Here is a 15819-nt window from a genome sequence, read left to right on the forward strand (position 1 = left end):
CATGCGTGGATCAAACAGCGCATGAATAAATGTGTAAATAAACAGGCAGAGATAGACAGGAAGGGCTAAATCGATGCACCTATAAAGATTCAAATCTACTGCGCATCGATACGAAGTCTGTCTTTTTTCAGCATTTAATTAACTGATTAGAATTATTTACAACGTTATCGACTGTGTCACACACACACACGTTCGAAAGAAACCAGGAATTAAAAAAAAAGACTAGAGCGAAAAGTATAAATTAAACAGTATATACATTGTAGTTTCTACAAATGTCGCATCAAAGGCATTACTGCAAGTCATTTTTATCTTTTAGTCATTTTTTTAGACGGAGAAATTCCAGGACGTTGAGGTTAAACACTTAACGATTCAGACCAGGGCACTGGTTCTACTTTTGGTGGGTGAAACTTGTCGCCCGGCGCGGGGAATTATTAATGAGCGGGGAAATTCGCCTTCAGACGTGGCGTTAATTATTGCGAAGGGTAGTGTGTGTGTGCGCGCACACGAGTGTGTGACTCGTCTTGATTAAACCGAACGCTCCGTTCGTTCATTTGTTGGAGAAAACGCCTATCGAGCCAAAAGAGATTGAATTGCGATTGAATCAAATTGCAATGCTTCCAGAGAGGCCCCCAAGTCCTCCTCTTCCTGCGCGGCTCCAGGCCGTAATCACATTTGCGTCCTCGTGTCTGTGTCAACTTCCCTTGGCTTTTTCTTACATTACTCTCCCCCAAGAACGTTTTAATCCGCGTAATTAAAACCATAAACTAAGTCTGCGGTGATGAAGCAATGATACATAAAAATTAGCTCCCGAAATGAAATCACAATTAATTGACAGGGGTTATTTTTACCTTCGCATTTTTCGTCTTGGTCTCACGCCTGCATTGTCGTAAGGTATATGGAATACAGAATACGTAAGCGACGCTGTTCATCAGTGCATTTTGGTTTGGTCCGCTTGTCATGTGCAGGGAGCGTTCTTTTAACGCTCGCGAATGTTTGTGACAGCTCGTGCGGCCGCGCGGGCCCGGCCACTCCACGCTGTCTGTTAGAATCGGGAAGGTGATTTATAAAAAGGGCAAGGCACTCCTCCTTGTCCAGTCCCTTTTACCCCATTTTATTAGCCGCATTTTTTTGTTTTTACCGTTCATTCGTGCCTCGAAAACCTCATCCCTGTTTTAGCTCAGAAAGCAAAAGTTGTCACACTATCGACTTCGATAGATGTAGCAGGTAATCGTCTCATTGTATTTCGCACTAAGCTCACCCCCTTTGAATTATGAGGGTAAATGTGATGACCACTGTGTCCTGTTTAAAACTGAGAGGTTTTTGAAATGAAATGAAACAATACTTGAACAGATTGTGCTTTTTCATATCCAGCCATACCCCTTGACTTGCTGTCAATCTGCCCTGCCTGTGTTCTGCAGTCCTTTGACTTGAAATCAGTCTAGGTAAACTGATGAGTGAAGTCAGTGGTTTGCAGGTGAAACAGAGACTGAACGTGAAATGCCCTTCTGTCCTTGCAGTGTTCAGGGAGCCCTACACGGTGCGGGTGGCCGACCAGCGCGCGATGCGGGGCAACGTAGCCGTCTTCAAGTGCCTCATCCCGGCCGCGGTGCAGGAGTATGTCAGCGTGGTGTCCTGGGAGAAGGACACAGTTTCCATCGTCCCAGGTAGGATTTTGGGTGGGTCAATGGGGCGGGCACTGAATGGGGGTGGGAGGGATTGGCTGACCCAGTGGATTTGATTGGGAATGAAGGGGTACAACAGGAGATGGGAGGGAAGGGGTGGGTGCAAGGATGTGGAGAAAGACACAATAGGATGGGCATGGGGGTATCGTGTTTTGTTGAGAAATTACAGCCAGCCTGTGGGAGCGAACTGGGGGAGTGCTGTGTCTTTACAGCCAATCAGGCAGCCAGTCTACCAGCGCCTGCTTGACAGTTAGCATTTCAGTGCAGGGCTCGGCGTGTTAGTTTGTTTGTCATGTAGTCACCGTGGCAGGGTGGACATGTCACTCAGGCAATCAGTCAGTGATTCTGCTTTCTTGCCTGCTGTCAGCTGATGTCTGGTGCTGGGGGCAGGACTGACATACTGGACATCCTATGAGGGCGTGGAAACTGAGGGAAGCAAAAGGAACATCCCACTGAGATAGAGATGCATTCACCAACAGAGGACAGGAGATGTTTGAAAAAGACATAACTGACTTTGTAATGTATACGATGGGGGCCAGTTTCTGTGTGTGTTTGTGTCTTTGATGGCTGTAATTTCAGACACATAGAGAAGGTGGCACTGAAAACTATGGTCAACTTTCATTTGTCATTTTAAGGGTACATCTCAAGGGCATATCTCAGTTCATTGTCAAGGTGTTTTGGAAGAAATGCTAATCAGTGTTAATTAGCAGCTGTGTCTCTAATTTTACCAGGGCAAGAGTGGTAGGTTTCAGCAAAGCTCTGAAAGTACATACATGGGTAGCTTTTGCTTACTTTCCCCTTGTTGTAAATATCTGGAATCATTTTCATTCTTGAATGTGAGCTAATTTCCATAAGTAAATCAGACCTTAAGACCAGCGGTGTGATATTGCGTTAAATGAATGTCATTGCATGCTAATGTACTGAATTTCAATCAGTGAGCATTTTACCAGTATTTCAAATCCAGACTGGGAAAAAATCTTATGTTTTTATGTAACTGAGCAGTGGTTAACTTCTGTGTGTGTGCATGTGGGTGCTTGAGTCTGTGTGCGTTTGTTAACATTGGCTCACATTCCTGTGCAGAGTGAAAACTGATACTATTCTGATCAGGTAATGTTGGTCACGGTTTCCATCTCCAGCATTACTCTTCAGTTGTGGGTCTTTTGTCAATGGAAGTGCATTTCTCTGCCTTGTGCATATGAGTGTTCATCGATCCAGGGTGTGCGTCAGTGAGCGCAATTGGGTGTGTTGTGTGTGTGTGTGTGTGTGCGTGTGTGTGTGTGCATTGGTGTGTTTATGTGCGTGCATGTGTGTGTGCGTACATATATGCGCAGGGGGTGGGGGTTTCCCAGACGATATTGATCGAGGCCGCTCCTGGAATCCCCTCTGTTTTGTCTGTGATCTGTCTGCATGATCGACCAGACCTCAGAGACCTGCGGTCAGGGAGTCTGTGGATGTCACATCCCGGATTCAGGTTATCACACCAACTCTGGGCCTGCAGGAAAGGTGCTTCTCTCCGCCCTGGTTTCACAAACGGACACTGCGACGTGTCAAAATGGCTTTTTTTCAACAAGCCTCAGCGATATTGAAATCCATTTTGCTGGAAATAACGAGGACGGTAAGAAGGGATTCAATCATAATTTGAGCCGCTGCTGACTGCGGCGAGCGCGAGCGCTCCCTTCCCGTCTGGTGACGTCATGCGAGGGAGAGCCCGGGGAGCGGACGCCAACGGCGGATCTGTGAATGTGGCGTGTTGAGACGGGTCTCCTGGTCTAAGTGCTGTTTCAAGCACCCGTACATTTTATGCCAATAAGCAGATTCCGTCTGTCCGTGTTTCATATTAAAGGGGGGGGGGGGGGGGCTGTGAATGCGGGTGGTGCTAAGAGGATCAGGGTAATGGTGGGGGGTTAGAGCTGGATTTGGAGGTGATATTACAGTACCGCTCATTAGGGACAGGTCCTCTCCCCCTCTCTGTCTCTCTCTCTCTCTCTCTCTCTCTCTCTCTCTCGCTCTCTCTCTCCATCCTCCTCGCCCTCTATCACTTACACTTTCAGCCTCAGCGATTAGAGCTGAGTCTGGGGTCAATGCGTCTGACTATGTCCCTCAACAGAACCTCCCCCCACCACCAGCCCCCGGACTCTCTCTGCTTCCCTGTTCCCACTGTCCATCCATCTCTGTCTCTCACAGTCAATCATGAATAGGCTTTATTGGCAGACAGAAGTGCTCTGTCTCCTCACTCCCGCTGTCTCTCTCGTCTCCATCCCTCCCTCCCTCCCTCTCTCTCTCTTTCTTTGGTACAGTGTGTGCTGTGTTCAGGCCCTTGCCACCCCCTCCATCCTCTCCCCCTCCCTCTTCTTTCCTCTCTCTCTCTCTCTCTCTCTCTCTCCCTTTCTCCCGTTCTCTCTTTCGCAGTTTGCTGTGACACGCTGAAGCACCCATTGAGACGGCAGCCTTCACTGGAAACAGTGCGACTCATTAGAACATGCAAAACGCTCAAGCTACCCCAAGGCTGGGAGACTGAGACAGCACACGGCTGCCTTTTTTTAATGATGGTGGGATCGCATGTCCCCCTCTACCTCACGTTTTGCCGCCCCCCCTCTCCCTCTCAATTCTTCCTACCAGAAGACACAAGTTTGTCTCTAGGAATCATTTGAAGTCTTACACACACAAAGACACACACAAGTTCATAAATTTTAACACTCACATGCATCTACACATACACATGCAATAAACTGACTGATTTTGGTGTATATAGACATACACAAACATACACACATACTGTACACACATAAATACACACAGGTATGGAATTTATTTGTGTACTCACTGTACACAATTGTGTACTCACTGTACACACTGTAAATGAACAAACACATAATGCAGTTATGCACACAAAATACGTTGTACTCAGAAACCCTTTTACTTTAGCAGTCATATTTATACACCCATAGTATCCAACACACTGCCTTCCCTAGCACTTGGCTCCAGTGCCCGCATGATTGCATTGAGTCATTGCTTGCATGTAAGGAAAACATTGGGGCTCTCTTTGCTCTTCATTGCAGGGGCATGGGGATAGGGTGACTTCCTAACAGAGGAAATGCGATCGGTAAAAGGTGCAAATGTGGAGAGCACAGGGTCAATTTATTCTTTTTAATTGATATCTGACGTTCCAAGGCATAGTAGTGTTAGTGTTACGCTTGACATCTGCTCACTATCAAACATCAACAGTGTTACTAATCCATGATCATCGCTCCTTGTAATGTATTAATATTTGTCATGTATTTGTTGTGTGAGTACAGCTGATTTTGATGTGAGTGAGAGAAGGGGAGAGAGTGCGCTTTACGATGACTAATGCCACTGAGGTATATTGACAGCCCATAGGCTGGGCTCAGAGTGACGGATGTGCGCTGTGCTGAAACTTGAGTGCCTGAGAAAGTGAGTGAAAGATGTGTGTGAGGTCTTGATCTTTCCAGCTTGTGTGCGGTGTTCACAGGCGACGTCACACGTCCCCACCGTTGTATGAATCGGTCTGGTCGTTACTCGTGTCACTTTTGCCGTTGTTCAAGAAGACTTTGCCTAGGATGTGTCTGGAGTCCGGGGCGTGTTTTCGTGCGTTTGTGTGTTTTCCGGGGTGTGGGTGCGTGGGGTTGGTAATGATTGCATGGTGACGTCACATGTGCGTCAGTGCAAGTCAGCGGCTCGGTATGTGAGAACAAAACTTTGTTTCCGGATGAGCGTCTATCAGTATTTGCGCACCGTGCATACATGGATGCGCGAGTATTAGTGTGTGTCGATTTGTTAGTATCCATCGCCGCCTCTTCTCTGGGGTGAAAACAGTGTGAATTTGATCTCATTGCCATAGCAACTGGTACGAAACGGCGCCAGGAACGAGGAAGGTGTGAGGATGCGTTGCGGTGTGATTTTTATTAGTGTGTTACCACTGCTCTCCTCCGTCTCCCTCGTCCCAGCACACACACACACACACACACACACACACATACATGTACATACACATGCACGTACACACGCATCCAAACACACACACACACACACACACCATGGCTCCACACTATATGGCTCCTAGAGCATTTTCTTCATGACTGCACCAGCTAAACCAACACCACCACTTCCTCTGTTTGTCTTTTCTGTCTGTTTGTCTTATCTACAATGTCCACGCTCTCATCTCAGTTCAGCAATGCAAGAGGAGAGAGGGGGAGGAAGACAGGCCATCAAGGAAGAACAGTCACGTTGTGCACCTAAGCAAGGTGGAGAGGAAGAACAGGGATGATAACCATGAGAGAAAGAAGAGATGTTGTGAGAGAGGTAGGAAGGATAGGAGCTGAGAGAGGGAGAGAGGAGAGGAGCTGAGAGAGGGAGAGAGGAGAGGAGCTGAGAGGGGGAGAGAGGAGAGAGGAAGTGAGCCGAGCGCCGTGTTTGTTTGGAGAGTGCCTTAATCAGGGCTTTAGTCAAGCGTGCTGTCACCGCTGCAGATCCGGCTCCAGTCACCATTTTGTCACATCCCGGCGAGGGCCCTGCCGCGCTCTCCCTCCCACTTTCCCTCCATCCCTCCTTCTTCTCCTTCTCTGCAGAGGGATCCTGGCAGGTGCACAGGGGAGGGACAGGGCACCGAGGGAGAGCACTCACTCAGCGACAGTCTTCAGCCACACAGAGAGAGAAGCGAGAGAGAGAGAGAGAGAGAGAGAGAGAGAGCCAAAGAACATATGGTACTGAATTATGCAGAGAGGGGGAGAGGGAAGGAGGCATTCAAGGCAAAGAGTGATGGAAGTAGAGAAAAACAGAGAGATGGAAGTAGAGAGGAGAGATGGGCAGATGAACAGAGGAGAGGTGTGCAGCCCTCTCAAACCCTCGTGTCACCAGATCCCGAGAGAGGGGGACAACAAACCTGGCCATGCCTCATGTTTCTCCATTAAAGATGCATGTTTCCTTGGTGCCCCAGCCTGGCCACTGAGTGTCCCTCTGACTTATTTATTTTAATGTCTGTCCCTCCATTAAATAAAGCGAGAGGGACGAGGGGGCATGGTGCTCTTACTGGATTGGCGTCGCCAGCGAGGAAGGCCCGTTCGCGCCGCTTGCACTTACTGATGCTTAGCGGCTCAGTGGCTCTAATATTTACTCAGGCTCTGGCTCTGGATGTTTTACAGAAAGCCCAGGTGCAGAGCGTCGCTGGTCGCCGTTTGTTAAAGGCGCTCAACCACCGTTCCTTAGACTGAGCAACGGGGATTAAGGGTTGAGATAAGATTCCGTTTCAAAGAAATTTAGGAAAGGAGTATTTCAAAGAGACTCGACCGCGAATACCAACAACAGTTTATGTGACATGTAATCCACAAGGACTGGAGTGGTACAGAGACAGAAAGACAGGCAGACAGAGAAACAGTGTTATCACAAATAAACACATGTCCAAGTATTAAAAAATATGAGAAAGATATGAACTACAGCCAATGTCAGATGTTTTTTGTGCACACACTGTTGGATTTGTATTTTTTGTACCTTTTGATACCTTTTTGGTACCTACAGATAGAAACTATATTACACTATATTACAATCTGGAAGTGGGAAAAGCATTACTATTTGTAATGTATGGGATATGTTTACATAAACACCCTTTATGAATAGAGAGGGGGAAAGATGGGAGTGGGGTTGGGGGGGGGGGGGGGGGACCCTGACTTTAAAAAAGCAATTTACTTAATAGATATCAAAAGGGCATAGTTCGGAAAAGGGGAAAATCCAACTACAAGACAAAGAACAACAACAACAAAAAGAACAAATCCACATTATAAGGTCAAAACTTTCAGCAGCAACACCCTGTAAGGCTTCCTTCCTCGCCAAAGTCACAGATCACTTCCTTTATTGCCCTTTTGTAGTTCAATCCCTTCAGGTTGTTGTTCAGTTTGTAAAAGGCCTCCTGAAGTATCATCTGGGCCGCTATCATTGCCCTCAGGAAGGAGAGCAGGGGAGAGAGACAGGGAGGTGTTTAGGATTTCCGCAAGGAAAGAATGGATCGGGGTAGAGATGAGGGGAAATGGAGGGAGGGAAAGATGCGTATAAAGAGAAGAAGGGAGCGAGGGTGAAACAAGATGTGGGAGACGGAGGGTAAGAGGGGAACAAGCTTCACAAGATGGAGAGAGTTAAAGCAAGAGGGAAGAAAACTGCAAAGGAGAGAGAGGGAGGGAGGAACAGAGTGATAGAGGGAGGGAGAGAGGGAGAAGGGTGGTGTGCGAAGAGAATATCAATGTCCCTCCAATCAGCCAGACGGGCTCGTTAGTTCAGGGAACATTTGCATACCGCCACGGCGAATTCATTTGGTGTTGCTCGAAGTAGATTGCTCAGACTTGTGCTCCCTAGTTATTTATTTATTTATCCTGAGACGCTCGGCATTCATCCTGGCTCTGGCTGCAAGTGCGCAGAATATTCGTATTAATAAGTCAAAATGCATGCTGCGTTCGGACGCGGCTTCAGTCAGCTGTCTGGGTTTTAAACTCGCACCGTAGACCCAGCGCCGATAACCAGTGGCAATGGCCGGAGGGCGTTTTTTTTCCAAAGATGTTTGTTTAGGACTGACCGCCAAGGCTGTGGTCACTCTGGTCACGATGGTGATGATGAGGAGGATTAAGAAGCGCTGCGGTGATGTGAACGGTTCCCCTCAGAGCGGGACCAGCGGGTCAGGCGCCGTAGGCGCTTAATGACACGAGGCGAGTGAGGAAGTGCAGTTGTCATAGAGAACGAGGAATCCGGTGGACATGTTAGTCTAATTATCCCACTGATTCGCCAGCTGACTGTAATGCTGTTTGATGGCAGTGATGACGGCGGCGGCTTGTGTGTGACGGCAGAGTGACGCTGGCAGGGTGTGAAGAGAGAGTCCTGGAGCTCTGTGAAGAGGCGGCTCGTGCATGCGGCTGCGTGTGTGCGTGTGGGGTGTGTGTAGGTGTATCAGTGCGTGTGCACATGTATAAATGGAATATGTCCATCGTGGGTATATTGCTGATACCAGACAATAGAGATCTGTAACAGTGTATAATGTTGTGTGTGGAAATATGTGTGCATTTAATGAGGACACCAAGCATAGCGCTGGTTGCGTTTGCCCAGGGCTCTGCAGGTCGCAGTCCTCATCAGTTCTGTTGGCCCTTTCGTTCACTTTGCGCAGTATTTACGCCCCCCTTGTCAATTGTTCCTTCAGTTTATAGACTCTCCGCGCTCGTGGCCCGTGGCCATTAAAATCAGCCTTCCGATTGGTCGATTCCCCTCTCGCTGTCGTCACCCCGACATTGCTACAGTGCTGCCTATCCTCTCCTGTGGGCGTGAAGGATGGCCACCCCGCTCTCGTGTTTCTGCGCTCCTTCAGATGCGGGGCTTGGGGGAGACACTCGGTGTCCCAGAGGTGGGGCCAGAGGTTAATGATGTCAATGCTGCATCTGAGAGACAGAGAGAGAGAGAGAGAGAGAGAGAGAGAGGGAGGGAGTAAGGGAGGGGGAATCACTGTAGCGCAATCAACCAGTGATTCTCCACCCATTTATCACTTACATTGCCATGCAGGATGTTGGGAGCGAGACTCGGACCTCTCTCAGTGGCCATAATCATATCCATCAAACACTGGAAGCCCCCTCTCCTCCCTCCTCTCTCTATCTTTCTCTCTCCCTCTTTCTTTCCCTATTCCCCCTTTCTGTCAATCGCAACTAATCAAGCAGAGAGGGAGGAAAAATGGGAGGTGGAGGACAGGTGGCTTCCTTTCCCTTTATCTCTCTCTCTCTCTCTCTTTCTCCCTGTCTATCTCCCTCTGTCTCCGTTGACAGCTTTGTGTGTGAGTACTGAATCGTGATTGACCGCTGTGGAAAGGGGATGGCTCCTCGACGCGTCATTAATGACTAATCAATGGGCCGCTGTGTTATGTATCGAGCGCCCGGGGATGCTGAGAAGCCTTTAATCCACATGACTCCACAAAGGCCACCAAAAGCACACCCAGACGGCAGACCTGGTCAATCAATACCGGTCGGGCGAGCTGCAACTGAGTACGGAGGCGAGAGCTTCCGCTTCCGAACACATTGCGAGCGGGAATGCGAATATTATTATCCAGACGGATCCTTCATTACAACAGAAATGTGAATTATAAAAGCTTCATTAATTGTAGTGCACATTTGCCATATCATGGATGTAGGTGCATGGATGCTCTCTGTGCGTGAATGTGACTGGCTCAGCTGTGGTTGTGTGGGCATGTGTGTGTTTGTGTTTGTGTGTGGGAGTGTGTGCGTTCACAACTAACTTTCTCCACATTTCCATCTCCGAAGGCTTTCCTTTGGCTTCGTTTGATATTCTCCCCTCTCCGCCTTTCAAAAAAGAGCCCTTGAGCCCAGGCCCACCTGACTTCCTTCAGTGTGGGAACATTCGTTCTTCTCTTCTTTTGTCTTCTCTCCCTCTCTGTCTCTCTCTCTCTCTTTCCCTCTCTCTCCTTGAATCCATGTGCAGTGTCAGTCTGTGTTTGTGTCTTCATCTGTTTGTGTCTTTGTCTTCCGCACTGATACAGACGATTTCTAGAGAGCCGTGGGCAACACAGTTTTTTCGTGTTTTGGAAAGACCACATCTTTATTGCGCTCTCATTGCGTCCCGGGGAGCAGCATTTTTGTTTTTCCCGTCGTTTGATTCTCTTCCTGACCGTTCCCCCGCTCCCCAGGCTTGTGTAGCAGACCTCAGTTGGGTGTTCCCCAGGGCTCCATCCTTGGGTCTGCCTGTCTACAGCTGCACGGCTCAACGCTGCTCTTTCTTTTTTTTTTTTCTTTGTCATCATCGCCGCTGTCTTACAGCACGGAGTTCAACCTTCCACTGTGGTGGCTGAAAATAGCATCCCTGTCTCATCTGACCTCTACCTGGGCTTTTGTCACCTAGCTGCAAAAATAAGCACAAAATGAAAGAAAGGCTTATGGAGAGCAGAGTTGGGATTTCCTCATTGTAAGACATGTGAGAGTGAGTCAGTCGTGTCGCCTCCTTACTAGGTCCGTTTTTTTTTTTCCCTTGGCTCTCCTCTTACTCTATTTCCCATCTCTCCAGTGTGGGGGTGGTGGAGGGGCAGCCGTGCACAGCAGTTTGAGTCATTCTGCGGGTTGCGTGTTGTGTGGCTGGAAGCTATGAGTAAAAAGACTGGAGGTTTAACATTTTGTCACCTTCTCCAAGCTGTACCTGAGGATGCAGGCTATTTATAAAATGTATTCTTGTTTTTGCCAAATCAGCCCTTAACATAACATACGATGTATATGTTATAGAGATCACAAATCTCTAAAAATATTAAGAATACTAGGCCAGTTAAAGCATGCTTTCAGCTTTCTCTGAACAATCTCAAAATCCCCTATGTAACTTTATATATACATATTAGTTTTTTTCCCACTATCTATTTAACTGTATGTCTGCTGAAGTGTGTGGTGCCACTTCAGGTGTGGCTGGGATAATAAGAACAGTATCCTGGCTTAAGCTGTGGCTTTAAAGTCTAGTTCCCTAGCCACTGCTGGACACGTCTGCACCTACCGGTGACTCTCTGACTGTCTTATTCTCGGGATTTTACATTTACAGTCCTGTCCCTGCATTGTTGAACCTGAAGATTTCCGGTGAAGGCAGGTGCTTATTAATATTCATGAGCACTGAGACCGTGCACTTGTTTGGTTCCGATTCAAATCTCTATCAGTATGTGTAGAATGGTTGTAACCGCCAATCTTTCAGAGTCAAAAATGCGTTACAGGCCTGCTGTTCATGAATATTCATAAGAGTGGAAATATAAAGCAGTTTTCACAGGAAATCTTTAGCACTGACCGGAACTCTCTAACAGACACTGGGAGGAACACAGAGCGCTGGGTCTTGTTATAGAAGGTGATGTGTCATCGCCTACTTCATTCACTGCATTCAGAAATACAGTATGTGGCCTGAGAGAGAGGAATTCTGAAAGCTATGTTAGGATCTAGTAAAGTGTCATCAAAGGGTATCTTATGTTCTTCACACAAAAAAGAAATAAATAAACTGAGGGAAAGCATTTTGTTGGATGCACCAACCAATAAATCAGGTTTGAAGACCAACTGTGCAGTGTTACCTCAGATGTCCAATCGAACATTTTCCCAACGTTTTATTCTATAATACTTTACAAATTTTCTCAGGGAACAATTGTCTCTCAAAACAATTTCATGCTCAGACTGATATGAAAATGAAAATTGCTACCAGTGAGGTAAAATGCTGAGAATGTTTGAGAGGAACATCTTACCTGGACTGTATAAGCCTGAAATCATATCCTAGCCATTCTGTAATGACTGTGAGAGCTGTGCTCAGGTTAGCCCTTCTGAAAGCCCCAACAAAGGCACAAGTTTGCTCTGAGGTCATGGAAAACCAGTCTATTGTCCCAGACATTGTTTCTTTAACGTCACCATGATTATTCTCAGTAAGACACAGTGTCTCAGAATAATTACACATTATGTCTGTGGATCTCATTTTATTTGTGCGTTTGGAGAACCGATATGTAAAAGAGGGAGAGTAAGAGAGGGGGAGAGAGAAAAAATTCTGTTGAATCTTTGTGCGGTTGTAGCTTAGCTGACTAAGACTCCCTTAAGACAAAGAGGGAGAGAGAGCGTACTGAGGAAAAGAGAGAAAGTAATTTGAATCTCATATACATTTCAGTTGAAAGCTGCCCTAGCCTTGATACATATTCTCCTGAGTGCACCCCCCCCCCCACCTCCCCACCCCCAACACACACGCATACACACATACATCCCCTCCCCAGCTCATTCTGCATGCGTTCTACCTTTCATGAAGAAATAAAACACATCAGTGCTGCATCACTCAGGAAACTCATGCACGCTCATACACACATGCATACACACACAAACTGCTACACACTCTCCCTTGTACGTGAATACAAATGGACCCCGATACACAGTTTGACAACTCAGTCATTCACACACACACACACACACACACAACAACAACTCACTGCTGTGTAGTGTGCATACACATAAACGAAAAAAATGAATTTAGAAGCACACTAACACAGACAGGCACTTGCTCACTCATAGAAACACTGTAATGCAAATCCAGTGACACATCTCTGTCTCTGGTATGTGAGCGTGCGCGCGCACACACACACACACACACACACACACAAACACACACACACACACACACACACACACGCAAACTGAGTTATTGTCATGGAAAGATAGCTATTACTGTTGTGATAGCAATAAACAGATTGTGTGCTGCTGTGAAACAGGCAAATCCCATTCAGATCTTTCAGGTGGACAGTTTTGCATAGATTTCTGACACCATGTACTTCCTTAGTTAAATCTAACCCAACCAGTACCCATTTAGCATATATATGCTGTGTTTTGTTCCTTTTGTAAGTAGATTTCTAAAGCTGTTTTGCATTGCTTTGCACTACACTACCGATTCGCTACACAGTATTCACTGTAACTTGGATAGTTTATATTTAATGCCTTACGCAGGGATTCTGCTGGGTTTTTGGAGGAAGTTAGATGCCTTCCTTTCCCGTCAGTAGGAGCTGATATCCTCAGCACGTTTGAGTCAATCTGTCCGCATCTCCTCTGTCTCTCCCATTCTAGACTTCAGCCTGTTCTTCGCCCCCTCTTTCCCCTGTTGTTATTCGTTTCTCTCTGCCCCTTGCCCTGTCTTTGCCCTCAGTGCTTTCTTCATTTCCTTCCCCCATCCCCTCCCTCCCTTTTCCCTCTTTCCCCTTCTTTCCCTCTCTCTCATCTCTGTTGTGGCCATTTTTAGTTTCGTCGCTTTGGCCTGTTTTTTGCCCTCCTCAGACACTGTGTACTTTCTCTCTTTCTCCCTCGCTGACAAGAGCTTGCCTTGTTTATTTATTACGAGGGGAAAACAGAGTCTTATTTATCCCCCCCCCCCCCCCATCATACCCTCCCTGCCATCGTAACCATGGCAGAGTCAGGTGACCTGGGCCCAAGCTTCAGTAGTTCAAGGCTTGACCTGAGTGCCATTGTTAATCGATTGATATGGCAGAAAAAAATAGGGGACTGTCCCTGATTTTATCTGGAATTATTTATTTAAATGAAAGTATCTTGTTCTTCATTTGAATTGCCAAACGAAATCCAAATTATTCAAGTGCTTGAAAATTCAGCTGAAATTGAATTTCATTGAACAGGAAAATATTTACAAATAGCCAGCTAGACATATGAATGCATTGCATGGGAATCCAAATGCAAATTGCCCCCTACGAATTCTGCTCTTCCCTATCTAGATTCACAAAGTATTTTGTTATTAATTCGCCTTGTTATTTGTTATTAATTTCACCCCGTATGTTATCATATAAATGAACAAAAAGAACTTAATATCACCAAAATATTGAGCTACATTACAAATGTAAATGCAAGCATTGTGATGGCAGACTCAGCAAATGTCACATGAATTGCAAATATATATTTTGTTTTTATATTTACTACATCTTTACATATCTGTATTTACTGATATTCAAATGCAAATGCATTTGGTCTCAAGTGTTGAGACTGTATGGGTCTGTAAAGCATAAATGATAGATAGAAATAAAGTAAATAGTTATTCACACCCTGTATGTGTCTAGTGACTGCGGTCTTATCTGTCTTGTAATGTGACTGTGTGTTTATAATGTATTATGTATGCTCTGTCTTGGCATTGGTTTCCATTCTGCTAAATGTTGCATCAGTAGTCTGTTGCTTATGAGGGTTCAAAAGTGTTACAAGTGTGTGTGTCTGTGTGTATGTGTGTGTGTGTGACAGCGTGTGTATGTATGTATGTGTGTGTGTGTGTGTGTGTGTTAAGCTTAGGGTTAGGCCTTAAGTGTGTAAATGTGTACGTTGTGTGTCTTTTGTGGGTATGTGTGTACACACATATGTGTACGTGCATGGGTCTGTGTACATTGTCTGTGTGTGTGTGTGTGTGTGTGAATCCCGTGTTTATACAGATGAATGATGTACACGTGTAGATTTATCCAGTAGGATGGATACCCTGCTCTCTGTGTCTCTGTCCTTGTTTTATTTCCTGACCTGACTCTGGTAGTCATGTCTGCTCACTGTTGTGGATCAGTGACTCGCTCTACCTCTCTCTCTCTCTCTCTCTCTCTCTCTCTCTCGCTCTCTTGCTCTTCTTTTCCCCATCTCTCTCAATTGATCCCACTGTTTCTCTTTCTCGACTTGTCCTTCTCTGTTTCATTGCGTCGATTCAAATTCAAAATGGGTTTTATTGACATGACAAGAGTGCTCTTGTGTGGTTTGAAGCCCCCACAGTTCTCTTCTACCTCAGTCTCTGTCCCCCTCGCCTTCCCTCGGTGCCCGAATCTCTGCTTTCCGTTTTTTTGCTGTCACCCTCTGTCTCAGTCCTTGCGTGTTTTGTGTAGAGCCACTTGGTGTTTTGGCACCAGGTTACCTGTCCTGTCCTTGTACAACTAGAGACGCAGCAGAGGAGAGAGAGAGAGAGATATAGAGATTGCATGTCCATGGCAACTTGCCTCATTTGTGTATACATGAATGTTCAGTGCGTGAGCACGCTCGTGTTACGTGCATGTTTTGCACCTGTGCTAAAGTGTGTCTGCGTTTGTGCGTACGCGTCTGCGCTAGTGGCTGTGTTTTTCCGAGCGTTTCACTTTCCCCTTGGTGCCTGTAGCCGTGAGCGAACGCGTCCTCACTGCTGTAACACGGGCCGATTTATCACAATAAAACAACAACAGATCTATCAGATCCAGTGAAGGAGAGTGAAGTGAGAGGAGCACTTCAGCTGTGCAGAACTCTGATGCCAGCAGTGTGGATGTGGGGAGGAAGGAGGGGATGAGTGAGAGAGGGAGAGAGAGAGCAGAAGTGGGAAAGGGGAGAGAGAGAGATGGAGAACAGTGAAGGGATGGGAAAAAAGGCGACAGAGAGAAGAAGAGGAGTGATGAAGTTCTGTTGACATCAGGATACCACATGTACCCCCAAAAAATTGTCAACATTTACCATCTTTCATAATGAATTAGTGTTGATGTGTCATTTTTGTAGCCTTTGTTTTAATAGCTTATTTGCTTTGGCAATACTTTACAGTATGTAATTGTGCTAGTAAAGCATATCTGAACTGAGGAGAACAGAGAGGGGGAGAGAGATAGAAAGGGGAGAGA

The 15819-nt window shown here is 46.4% G+C and overlaps 1 protein-coding gene across 4 annotated transcripts in view; it reads left to right on the forward strand.

Annotated features, from left to right (window-relative positions):
- Positions 1 to 15819, forward strand: part of LOC118782807 (Down syndrome cell adhesion molecule-like protein 1 homolog) — a 110671-nt gene that overhangs the window by 18722 nt on the left and 76130 nt on the right. For all 4 annotated transcript variants that reach the window (XM_036536374.1, XM_036536375.1, XM_036536376.1 and 1 more), the window contains exon 3: positions 1518 to 1664. In XM_036536374.1, the coding sequence (XP_036392267.1) occupies positions 1518 to 1664 (147 nt within the window). The remainder of the gene's footprint in view (positions 1 to 1517; positions 1665 to 15819) is intronic.

The sequence above is a fragment of the Megalops cyprinoides genome, chromosome 9, assembly GCF_013368585.1.
Source record: "Megalops cyprinoides isolate fMegCyp1 chromosome 9, fMegCyp1.pri, whole genome shotgun sequence".
NCBI classification, from domain to species: Eukaryota; Metazoa; Chordata; class Actinopteri; order Elopiformes; family Megalopidae; genus Megalops; species Megalops cyprinoides.